The sequence below is a fragment of the Pristiophorus japonicus genome, chromosome 3 (assembly GCF_044704955.1).
Source record: "Pristiophorus japonicus isolate sPriJap1 chromosome 3, sPriJap1.hap1, whole genome shotgun sequence".
Classification (NCBI taxonomy): domain Eukaryota; kingdom Metazoa; phylum Chordata; class Chondrichthyes; family Pristiophoridae; genus Pristiophorus; species Pristiophorus japonicus.
This window is the reverse complement of record NC_091979.1, coordinates 250629338-250641960: the sequence shown is the minus strand read 5'-3', so window position 1 is coordinate 250641960 and position 12623 is coordinate 250629338. Positions and strand designations below refer to the sequence as shown.

The following is a 12623-nucleotide window of genomic DNA, read 5'->3' as shown; positions in this document are numbered from 1 at the left end:
AATTACAGGTACATGGGGGGGGGGGAGGAATTTATGAACTATCCTTACAGGTAAAATGCCATGAGATAAAATTCAGATGTGAAATATATCGGTATTTCCGTGGGACCCCCTTTTCACATTTCACATCATTGTGTGTTTTCAAAACTGTAAATCTGACAATCAGCTGATTACAGATGGCGCTCGAAACCCTCTTTCCCCCCCCATAAAAAATTAGCTCTGCATTTTCTTTTCCCTCCAACTCTTTGCACTACTCACCACACACACACAAAATGTTTGCAAAGAGGAAAAGCTGTTATGTTTATTTGAAAAGTTTGATATACTTTCCTCAGTCACAGCTTCCCAGCTGTAAGGTCAGTCGGATTTGAAAAATAAATTAAAAATATATAAAATGGCGGGTACAGTCAGTGGCAACCACATAAACAGCGCTTGGCTTTCATTTACCCCGACTTTAATCCACTTTTTTTTGGGGGGGACATGTATATTTATCAAGAAATCAAATAAGACAGGGACATTTTTTACCTATTGCTCGAATTCTTTTTGGTTTTCATTTTCTTCCTCGTCGCCTCGACAGTGCAGGGTAACGTCGAGGCATATCCGTGCTCAGCTTCTGAAAGGAAAACAAAAACAAGTTCACGTTGGTATTTTTTTGCTTTTTAAATGTACTACTGCAGTTTATGTTAAAAAGAGATATAAATCTTCAGAGAGGGAGCGATATTTTTGTAAGCGTTCGAGGGTTGTTGCTGTTTGCTGCTTCTTCCACTGCGGTTAATGGCAGTTGGAACTCTTGGCGATTTGAATTTTTTTAAATAAATAAATAATAATTAATCGGATTTCTTTATTCGCAAATCCCGGGAATGTTCTTTTTTTTGTTTACCTCGATCTCTCCTCTCTAAATAGTCGGCTGCTTCTATCAATCTCTGGATGTTGATTAATTGTACTGCGTTCATTATTTATAATTCGGTCGTGTGTGTATGTGTGTGTATATATATATATATAATTATTATATATACACACAATACATGTAAAAAAAAAAGTAAAAAAGGGTGGATTTTATTTTTTAAAAAAGGAAAAAAATGCTTAAATAAAAAAATGAAAGGCTAAAAAAGGGGGAAAAAGCGAGCGATGTGCGAGCAGCCGACCCTCCTCTCACTCTCTCTCAGTCCAAGTTTGTTTACCTCAGGATATATCGAGGAGGACGGCTTCAACAGAGCCGCTCCATTGCGCAGGCGTCCATCACCGCTAGGCTCTCCCTCTCTCGTTCACCCCGCCCGCCCTCACTGTTGCCGCGCTCACTGCATGCCGGGAAATATAGTTCTTCTTCGCGCCCGTCCGCCCAGCCGAGTCGGGTGGGCGGACTGCACTTCCCACAATGCCCCGGCCCCCCCACCCTACGTCGACGATCGAGCCCCCCCACGCCCTCCTGATCTGCCAGCAAGTGCGAGCGAACCTGGCAACACGTTACGTCACAGGAGGAGAGTGGCTTTTTCCTCGTTGGTGGAGCTCCGCCCGGAGAGGGCGGGGTCTACCTCGTGACGTCTGCAGTGCCGTGCCCAATCGGTGGCTCGGCTTTTTTTCTAACATGTGAAAAGCACATGTCGGGGAGCACATCCGGGTGTCACAGGGGACGCAGGCGTCTTCGTGTGCGTCCAGCCCCGGGAAATTTAAAAGACAAAAGCAAGCTTGCACGGGAGCAATACCGCGACGGTGCACAGGTGGGTTTCATTCACTCTTATACAAGTGCAACTTCGTGCCTCCAATACAATTTGTTACTGAAAGTAACGAATGTATTAATATTGAAAACTTTGTTGCAGTAAATTGGATAGCTTTATTTTTAGATCTGTCAAAAGATTGGACTGTCATATCCTTGTAATCAGTATACAAAAGACCTGCATTTATATAGCGCCTTTCACGACCACCGGACGTCCCAAAGCACTTTACAGCCAAAGAGGTACCTTTTTTTGGCAGTGTAGTCACTGTTGTAATGTAGGAAATGCAGCAGCAATATGCACACCGCAAGCTCCCACAAACAGCAATGTGATAATGACCAGATAATGTTTTTGTTATGTTGATTGAGGGATAAATATTGGCCAGGACACCGGGAAGAATTCCCCTGCTCTTCTTTGAAATAATGCCAAGGGATTCTTTAGTCCACCTGAGAGGGCAGATGGGGCCTCAGTTTAACATCTCACCTGAAAGACAGCACCTCTGAAAGTGCAGCACTCCCTCAGCACTGCACTGGAATGACGGCCTAGATTTTTGTGCTCAATCTCTGGAGTGAGACCTCCAACCCACAACCTTCTGAATCAGGCGATAAGCTACCCACTGAGCCACAGCTGACACACAAAGTTACTTCCTCAAAACTGGGAGCATCATTTTTATGTAAAACAAAAATAGTAAATGCTGGAAATACCAGTTTTTTGTATTAAATATTGATGCTAATGCACATTTTGCAGTTTGGTTCAATTTGGCAGCATTCTTTCTTGCCTTTTAGACAGAAGTTTGTACTTTTCTTCAGATGAGATATTAAACTGAACACCTCTTATGCCTGTTTCAGCGTTGCAGGTAAATGTTAAAGATCCTGTGACATTTTCTGGATGCTGGCCAACATGCCAGCTTCAAATAACAGCTCAAAAACAGATTAACTGGCCATGCATCTCATTGCTATGCTATGTTGTGTTTGTGTACTTGATATGCGATGTTTGAGAGATGTGATGCTTATCCAGAAAAGTCTTCAGATAGTCATCTCTAAAGACATTTGTAGTCCATAGTTGGCGGCAGCTTTTGGAATCTTGTTTTATAATAGTTAAGCAAGAACCTAATCAATTGACAACAAAGGTTGTGAATATTTTAAATGTTGATTCTACTTTTGGGAGTGTCTTTGATATCAACAAGCTGGTGCTGAGCCACAACTTCTCAAAGGAATTATTATTATTTTACATAAAAGCAAAATCATCGTGACCCATGACTACCCACATCCAATAAAACACAACATAATTGATTTTTTTAATGTGTGTGTGGAGAGAAAATGAGATGTTGGCAGCTCTTTAGCACTATTTTGTTCCAAATGTTTATATTTGTACCCAGTCCTGCTGCAAATGTATTTTCAATAGGAAATTGAAACTTTAGAATATTTCCCCTAATTGGTTCTGCTATGGCATAGGAAGTTTTGCTAGCCTTGAGAGTTCGAAGTGATTTTTTTAGATCCCCTTTGGAGCACAATGGATATTTGTACTCTCCAGCCCTCCTGTTTATGTAATTTTTCAGCCTCTATCCAAATAGTTAATTAATGAAATGCAGGTACATTTGGCTAGCTGTTTAATTTTGTTGCAATTCATTTTATTATCACAGTACATATAGATTGTCATAATTATGTATAAATCAAAATCAGTTTATACAACAATGTATATGTCAGATAATCACTCTTCCGCTCCAAAACAATGTTAGTGGAAAAAAGTATTTAAAAATGGGATAGAAAGCCAGACATGTTCTACTTTGTTTTTCTGACCTTGATAACATGGCCTTAGCCCAGGGGCAGGAGCTGGGAGTTTATAAACAGTTGTCAATGTAGAAATTTACCTCAGCAATTAGCCTCTAATTGGCCACACAATGTAACTATTTAGGCTATTTATTTGCAGGATTAGACCAATATTCAGAACACTACTTTTTAGAAGGAGCAATGCTCGTGGTTTGAAAGAAGGGCACCAGTCTGTCCTATTGAAGGATGAGAAAACATGTTTCAAAATGGGAATGACTAAGCAATTTCATTTTTTTTTAAACATGCTAATATGCAGTTATATTAATGTTATAATTATGGCCAATCAGCCTCATGCAGGAGAGGGAAAAAAACAGACCCAGTGACTTCTGCTAAAAAATTGTGCATGTGTGTGGCTATTGGGTGAGAATAAAAGGGGGAAAAAAGAAACCTGCATTTCTATAGCACCTTTCACAACCACTGGATGTCCCAAAGCGCTTTACAGCCAATGAAGTACTTTTTGCAGTGTAATCACTGTTGTAATGTTGGAAATGCGGCAGCCAATTTTCACCCAGTAAGCTCTCTCAAACAGCGATGCGTTAATGACCAGATAATCTAATTTTTAGATGTTGATTGAGGGATAAATATTGGCGAGGACACCGGGGATAACTCCCCTGCTCGTCTTCAAAATCGTTCCATGGGATCTTTTGCGTCCATCTGAGAGAGCAGACGGGGCCTCGATTAATGTCCCATCCGAAAGATGGTGTCTCCGACAGTGCAGGGCTCCCTCAGCACTGCACTGGAGTGTCAGTCAGCCTAGATTTTTGTGCTCAAGTAACTGCCGAGTCGATCTTGGGCTCATGCTTTGCTGTAATACCTCCCTCAGGTAAATCGTCTGCCAACATTCACTTTCCAAGCTCTTGCATGAGGAATGGCCACTTGGGTGAAGTAATGACTGCCAGTGCCTGTGGGAATGTTGCCCAATAGAAATTGCTGACTAACCAGAGGTTATGCATATGGCTACTCTGTTTTAGCCACGTGCACTAATATTAGTAGAAAAGGCCTTGTACACACGCACACAATACAGGTAAATTTACTTAACGTGTATAGTTACATAACCCCCACCACCATTCAGTAACCATGGAAATAAAGTACGCCGTGATCAAAAACCATGTGCACACTGCTTTTTATCTCTCCATTTTACCAACAAACGTACACAAAAAAATTAAAGTTCACGAGAATATACTATGTGAATATGAGTACTGAGATAACATGCCAAATGACAGTCTATAACTCATTTTTTTATTTACTAATCGAATGCAATTATCCACATTTGGATTCCCAATTAGCCACATGTGGTTATTGGCTAATGTATCATCCTACCGTGAGTCAGAATTTTCAAGAGGGGAGGAAAGTTAAGGAAATACAAATTCAGATGATTCATTAATACCAGTTTAATCTGTGCTTCAACCAATTACACTGTCTCCCATTTTAAATGCATTTTTGTTCCTGATTCAGGCCATGCAGACAGAGCACCTGCTGTAGGCCTCAGCCTGTGGCTTTCAGGAGCAATCACTGGGAGGTGTTTTAAACATGGCCTAGATTGATTTTTTTCTCTCTCTTTTGTTTCTGTGGGGAAACACTTTTTTTTTTACTTTGGGCAATATCGAATCCACCATCCCTTGTATACTCTCTCTCTCTCTCTCTCTCTCCTGATTTTTTTTATTTCTGTTGATCTCAAAATGCGTACATGAACCAATGCACATATTATAATGGAGAAACCCAAGCCATATTTACATTACAAGTGCGATGTATTTTTGCTTCACTAACATCACAGATATAATATAAATGTAGCCTAAATCCTGGAAGAAGGAATTTCACTAGCTCCCTCTGGAGTCAGGCGTAGTCTTAACTCTGGACTTACACTTTGCAGGTTTTAGTGTAAAGATAAATCTGCCTCACACCAATGCTAAACTTCTAGTGTAAATGCACCCCTACCCAAGAGCCACAGTGTGGGACACCAACATGGTTGAAGAGAGCATGAGAAGAGGTAGATCAAGACGTAAAGAAGAAAAAAACCAAAATAAATAAGAATAAGCAATGCCCTACTTGAGTTGCATATTTTTGATATTCAAGGCCACAGATGCTGGAATTATAAACCCCCAGCGCTGGAGTGAAGTTCTGATGGTGGTCAGCACTCCAGCTTGAACATTGCCAATCCCTATTGGGTTTCATCAACTCTCATCCATGCTGCTAAGTAGGAAAAAAATAGGCATGAAAACCATTTCACTCCGACCTGCCTGATAACCTACAGAATATCACAAGGCTGTACAGCTTCACTAGTAAGCAAACTACCAGCCACGTAAATGATGGCCTGGTGAAATGACTGTACAGAACTTGCTGTGTATGGAGTGGGGAAGGGAGCAACATTTGCAAGAACAAATTCATTGTCAAAAATGTGTTGTTTCCCTCAATTGAATTCTAGTGAAATCAATAGTAATGGCTTTTTTTTTTAAAACCACATTTGTATCATTTTAACAGTTGATGCAATTTTCTCAGATGCATACAATTACCATTTTAAGTTGCCAAGAATTGAACTGTTGAGAAATCATGCAGATTAACCTGTAGTAATTTTGAAACTGCTAAAGCAAAGAAAAACCTCGTTAGTTTTGTGGAGTCTGACTTGACTGAAGCATAACTCTAAACGGGACTAAACATACACTGATTCACGCCATGCAGACAGTGGGTTCTCCCCCTCATTACATCTAGCAACCTTTGTTATTAGTAAACTGTATCCTATCAGGAAGGAACTGTATAGGGAGAAACAGAGGGCACTGGTTCTCTGTTAATAACTGGCCCAAGTCTGTTTAGTTAATCTTGTGTTGACTAGTAACTAGGGGCAGTAAGCATTTTGGTACAAAGACCTTCCCCATGCACCATCTTTAAACGGGGGCTAAATGCACAAGAGTTATTGTTTGCTTTCGCCTGTTGTGATTGTCATTGTGACATTTTACTAAAGCGTAATATCCTACTGAGGAAAAAAAAACAACAATCTAATTGGATTATTATTTTTAAAATAAATTAATGTGCAGAATGCAGGTAAATTTGATTGTTTAGGGGTGTATTGTTACCTGGGGGAGAGAGACTCAGACATCTGTTGCTTATTACAACACATGACTGTGTATCACTTGCCTGTGCTTTTCAAAGCATGTGGCGATCAAGGGCTAGAATTTCCTATCAACCTGCCAGCGCCCAATTGCCGCCCAAAAGGCCGCTAAGATTCCCAAGATTATCGCTGGCGAAAACTTAACCCCCCCCCCCCCCAAAAAAAAATGCGTGGAATTTTGGGTCAATTGAGCAGTTCCTAAAGAAAATGGACGATAAATAAAAAATTCACCAAAAATTTACCCCAAGGCTGTGGGTTGGGCCTAAGAGGAGAAAAACACTAAAAATATTTTTTCAAAAAACAGAACATAAAAAAAATCATATAAACATTCTCAAGACCCCTTTAACAAATCAGCGCACAAAAGAATTTTAAAATAATGAGTAAAAAAACCAATTACTAACCTTTTTCTTGCAGAGCTACTCACCTGATTCTCGTGGACGTTTTTTTTCATACTTACTTATGGGTCACCGCTGAGCCAAATATCGCGCCAGGGCGATCTGAGGACGGTGCACTCCGCTCCCCAGCGGTATCTCAAAACTGCCGGCGTAACTCAACTGGGCAATTTCTCGCCAACCTGGTTATCGCCCACAATGGCCCATACCGCCCAGTGTAAGCCAATGCAATTTCTAGCCCCACGTATTTTATGCCCTGTTGCACTGAGAAATTACCTGTCATCACGTACTCAAAACCACGGCTGGACTCGCCAGCCAGTGATACCGAACATTTTTTTAAAAAAACTAGTATCAAAGGGATCCTGATTATTCGAAGGAAAGGCACCTCATGTTGCAGGGCTGCACTTTATGTGCCTGTCTGTGTTGTGTAATGATGCACAGAATTGTCTGGGGGAGATAGGGCAGGGAGTTTAACAGCAGAGGATATTTGTCCCATCGCCTTCCAACACGTTTCTGAGATTAAAAGAGCACGGGACATTAACACGAGACTGATTGTGTGATTTTTTTTTTCCAGTTACAAAAGCAAAGGAGTTTTTATTTTACCACCTTTTATTCGCTGGTTTCAAACGGATCTAGAAGTCCAACCCGTTTTTTAAAAAATCTTTACTGTGAATATTATCATTACACTAATGGAGAACAGTGACTCTGAGATAGGAATCACTAAATGTTCACATTTGATCTGTTCAAAGGGGAAAAACAGCGACCAGATGTTAATTATACAGGATGCCTGAGTGTCGTCTTTCTTTGTGTAGCGTGCCTAGAGTTTGTTTTCTACCTTCCATTTATTATACATTTTAAATACTCAAACTTTCCAATAAAGTGTAAAATTATATTTAGAATGTTTATATTCATATAATATATCATTATCTATACCTCCCGCCTCCAATTAAAATTAAGCTTTTTTTCCCAAAAAATAATTGTATCCGAAAACACAATGCAATATTCTCCTAACTCTTTAAAAAAAAATATTTGATCTATGTTTTTAGTTGCTTTGTGGATCATACACCTGTGCTGTGGAGAGAGGATAAAAAAAATCTGACACGTTAATCCCACAGAAACTTTAGTTTCAGTCGATGACTAAATAGTTAACTTAAGTTTGTCCTGTGTTCTGCAGTTCAGCCACATCGAAAAGCAGTCAGTAGAAAATCTGATGTGATTTTTTTTTTAAACTAACGCGTGTATATTTCCATGTCAGTTTCAGACGGTCAGGATTAATGCCCCGCACTTACTCTCGTTTTCCGTCTCGGTCCTTTCTAAGTGACTGGCCGCTTCCAGGAGGATTTGAACACTTTGCAGAAAAGTGTTGATCTGGTCCACAGACTCTTCTGTATTCAGGATGTTATTGAGAGGGAATCGCGACATTGCTGCGAGATCCCAGCCGAGTTACAGAAGCGGCTTGCTGCTGATCAGAGGGCTGGAGATAAATGACAGGCAATTATAATTGCACGTCTTTCCTGGGCCTTCCGCGTTTTCCCATTCTCTCTCTCTCTCTCTCTCTCTCTCTCACTTACACATGTGAGGCTCAGCCTGTCTGTGTCTGGTGCCGGGGATGAATAGAGTTATTGAGCGATTCCCGCGAGTCTCAGCGCCTGGTCCAATCCAGCAGAAAATGCTCCCAGGACGCGGTACTGCCGCCTCTTTTTTTTATATTGTCGACTCCAGCGCGCCACTATGTGACATTTAAGCGCCCATGTCTCAACTCACACACAGAGCATTCAACGGATCCATTGGCTGGCACAGTAACGTAAGATCATGCCGGTTCTCTCTGCAATACCAGCTCTCGTGGTCAACCACAAAAGTATCAAGTTTTATGTTTCATAAGGTCAATATATAAAATGTTCTTTTTGACTAAAGTGAAACAATGAGTGTGTGTTTTTAAAAAAAAAAAAAATTTTTTTCAATGCACCTCTGTTTAATTAAAAAAAATACTCTTTATTTCAACTTTGCTCGTTGACTCATTCCACACCCTCACTGCAGGCTTTAATCTCACCTCAGCAACTTGTAACTAAGCTCACAGTCTCACTTGTAAAGACTATTAACTGTCAATATTTGTTGCATATTGTAGTAATCTCGACTCCTGACTTGCATTGTACCATGTAACATTTGGGGAAATGAAAAATTTGTACATTATACAGCAGAATTAGAGAAGTGGATGTTTCTAAGAAGGCTTTCTTCCCCTCAACCCTCCATTTAAAAAAAAAAAAGTTATTTTTTGCACTTTTAGTTAAAAAAGAAAGACTTGCATTTCTATAGCACCTTTCTCGACCACCAGATCTCCCAAAGCGCTTTATAGCCAATGAAGTACTGTTGTAATGTAGGAAACGCGGCAGCCAATTTGCGCACAGCAAGCTCCCTCAAACAGCAATGTTATAATGACCAGATAATCTGTTTTAGTGATGTTGATTGAGGGATAAATATTGACCAGGACACTGGGGATAACTCCCCTGCTCTTAAATAGTGCCATGGGATCTTTATATCCATCTGAGAGAGCAGACCTTTGTTTAACCTCTCATCAGAAAGATGGCACCACTGACAGTGCAGCACTCCCTCAGCACTGTATTGGAGTGTCAGCTTAGATTTATGAGCTCAAGTCTCTGGAGTGAGACTTGAACCCACAACCTTCTGACTCATAGGTGAGAATGCTGCCTCCCCCTTTCCTCTTCACCCCTACGCTGAGCCACAACTGACACTGCATCATGAGTTATTTACAGCCTTAGTGGGGCTGGAGAGGGGAATGGAAGCAGCCTGTTCCCAATCCTCTGCTCAGTATAATATTCCACAACATGCCAGGAGTGAAGAGCACCAGGGGATCCTCCAGTGATTTTTCCCCTCTCATTGGCAAAGTGCCTCCTTCAATAAATCATGTAGAGAATTGTGGGGATGAATGCACATCCTACTATACGACAGTTATACAGGGTATTGGTGAGGCTTCACTTGGAATACTGCATACAATTTTGGTTTCCATATTTAAGAAATGCTTTGGAGGCAATTAATAAAAGGTTCAATAGGTTGATTCTGGAGATGAGGGGGTTGGGCCTCTACTCATTGGAATTCAGAAGAATGAGAGGTGATCTTATCGAAACATACAAGATTGAGGGGCCTTGACAAAGTGGATGCAGAGGATGTTTCCACTGATAGGGGAGACTAGAACTAGAGGGTATAATCTTAGAATAAGGGGCCGCCCATTTAAAACTGATGAGGAGAAATTTCTTCTCTGAGGATTGTAAATCTGTGGAATTCGCTGCCTCAGAGAGCTGTGGAAGCTGGGTCACTGAATAAATTTAAGACCTGAAATAAACAGTTTCTTAAACGATAAGGGAATAAAGGGTTATGGGAAGCGGGCAAGGAAGTGGACCTGAGTCCATGATTGGATCAGCCATGATCATATTAAATGGTGGAGCAGGCTCGAGGGGCCATATGGCCTACTCCTGCTCCTATTTCTTATGTTCTTAAAAAATAATTTAATTTCTTCCCCCTCTTCAAACAGTGCTGTCTTATGCTGGGATACCTGGGTATCAACAGGCCTTTGAATAGCTCATCTAACTGTTTCATGTACAAGTCTAGGCAGTGAGCCCAAAATTCATTTTTGAACAAAAATTTAGGACAATGCCTATTTTTCTTAACGATTAACAATCTGTTCCTGAAATCACAGGAACGTGCAGGTAATGGCTTTGAAACATGCAATCTCCGAGAATCCAATTTTGTTAGTGTTACGAATTATTGAGGAAACAAGTATTCATCCCCTTTTTTCACTTGGAGGAATTTAATCCCGAGTATCCACGTGCTATTTGGCAATGGGGGCACACTCATCAAAGTCAGCCTAATGTTGGTCTCGGCCAATACCCAGGCACCCTCAATTTCCAGCAACACTTGCCCAGAGTGCCACTCATCATGACTGCCTCTTGGAGGATTGTTGAGATGGAAACAAACCCATATCACCCAGGCACTGAAGATATTTTAATTAACAACATTGCGGCAATTATTTTTTTTAAACTTGTTGACTGGAAAAAAAAAAGCAGCCATCTTAGGAAATTCCAAAATAATGCTTCACAGGACAATTTAAAAAAAAAAGAAAACCAGACATTAACAGTCGAGTGGCCCAAGTGTCTCCATCTCTAGTATTCGCTCCCTCCCTGTGGGGAAGTACCCGACCTCTGAGTGAGCTCTCACCTGAAAGAAAGACTTACTTTTACGTAGTGCCTTTCACAACCTCAGGATGTCCCAAAGTGCTTTACAGCCAATGAAGTACTTTTTGAAGTGTAGTCACTGTTGTAATGTGGGAAACCCGACAGCCAATTTGCACACAGAAAAATCCCACACATGGCAGTGTGCTAATAATCTGCTTTTACTGATGTTGATTGAAAGATAAATATTGGCCAGGACATCAGGGATAACGCCCCTGCTCTCCTTCGAAACAGTGCCACAGGATCTTTTACGTCCACCTGAGAGGGTTTAATGTCCCATCTGAAATACAGCACCTCCGACAGTGCACCACTCCCTCAATACTGCACTAGATTTATGTGCTCAAGTCTCTGGAGTGGGACTTGAACCCAGAACCTTCTGACTCAAAGGCGAGGTTGCTACCCACTGGAACCACAGCTGACATGGTGGCTAAGGAGGATCAAGAATTGACTGGAAAATCACAGGAGCAAAGCTAAAACTCCTCGCTCTGTGACACAATGGAGGTAATTTTCCCAGTATGCACCAAGTGAGCGAGGTTCCCCGACATCAATCTGTACCTGGAAAATTACCGCTAATCCGTGCTGTCCACTGAATACACACTGTCGTAGAATTCATTCAACTCCAAATTTTCAGAAAAGTGTGGGACTTGGTTGGTTTCTTAGCCTCCTGGTTTAATCACTGGTCTGTGCTGACATTGTTAATCTCAGTTGGGGCACTGGTGGGGGCCCTTCAGTTGGTCTCAGCATTCCTGGGTTGGGGGTGGGTGTGGAGACCAGTGACTCCTGCTGGGATGTTATCTAGTGAGAACTACATCAGGTGACACTACCCCCTTTCTTTCCCCCCCCCCCCCCCCCCATTTGAATGGTCTTGCCTACAGAGTCTCATCTCAAGATGGCCACTTTGGGTGACATACTGGAGGACTCCCTGTCACACCCCACCAATTTAAAGGGAGAAAATGGGTGGGAAAGATATGTACTGTCATGGCCACTGTTGGCATTATCTTAAGGTGTGCCACCAGAGGGCACAGCAGTGGGAAACGCGTAGGTTACCTGTACATAGAAAATAGGTGCAGGAGTAGGCCATTCAGCCCTTTGAGCCTGCACCACCATTCAATAAGACCATGGCTGATCATTCCCTCAGTACCCCTTTCCTGCTTTCTCTCCATATCCCTTGATCCCCTTAGCCATAAGGGCCATATCTAACTCCCTCTTGAATATATCCAATGAACTGGCATCAACAACTCTCTGCAGCAGGGAATTCCACAAGTTAACAACTCTCTGAGTGAAGAAGTTTCTCCTCATCTCAGTCCTAAATGGCCTACCCCTTATCCTAAGACTGTGTCCCCTGGTTC

At 41.5% G+C, this 12623-nt stretch overlaps 1 protein-coding gene across 2 annotated transcripts in view; it reads right to left on the bottom strand.

Moving 5' to 3' along the window:
* Positions 1-8701, bottom strand: part of mxi1 (max interactor 1, dimerization protein) — a 51073-nt gene extending 42372 nt beyond the window's left edge. The window contains exons 1-2 of one of the 2 annotated variants that reach the window (XM_070876527.1): positions 8320-8701; positions 520-607 (exon numbers count right to left, since the gene is read on the bottom strand). In XM_070876527.1, coding sequence (XP_070732628.1) covers positions 520-607; positions 8320-8452 — 221 coding nt within the window. In that variant the 5' untranslated portion in view covers positions 8453-8701. Of the gene's footprint in view, positions 1-519; positions 608-874; positions 1155-8319 lie in introns of those variants that run through there. The other variant, XM_070876528.1, reaches the window with a different exon arrangement.
* Between the last annotated feature and the right edge of the window lie 3922 nt (positions 8702-12623).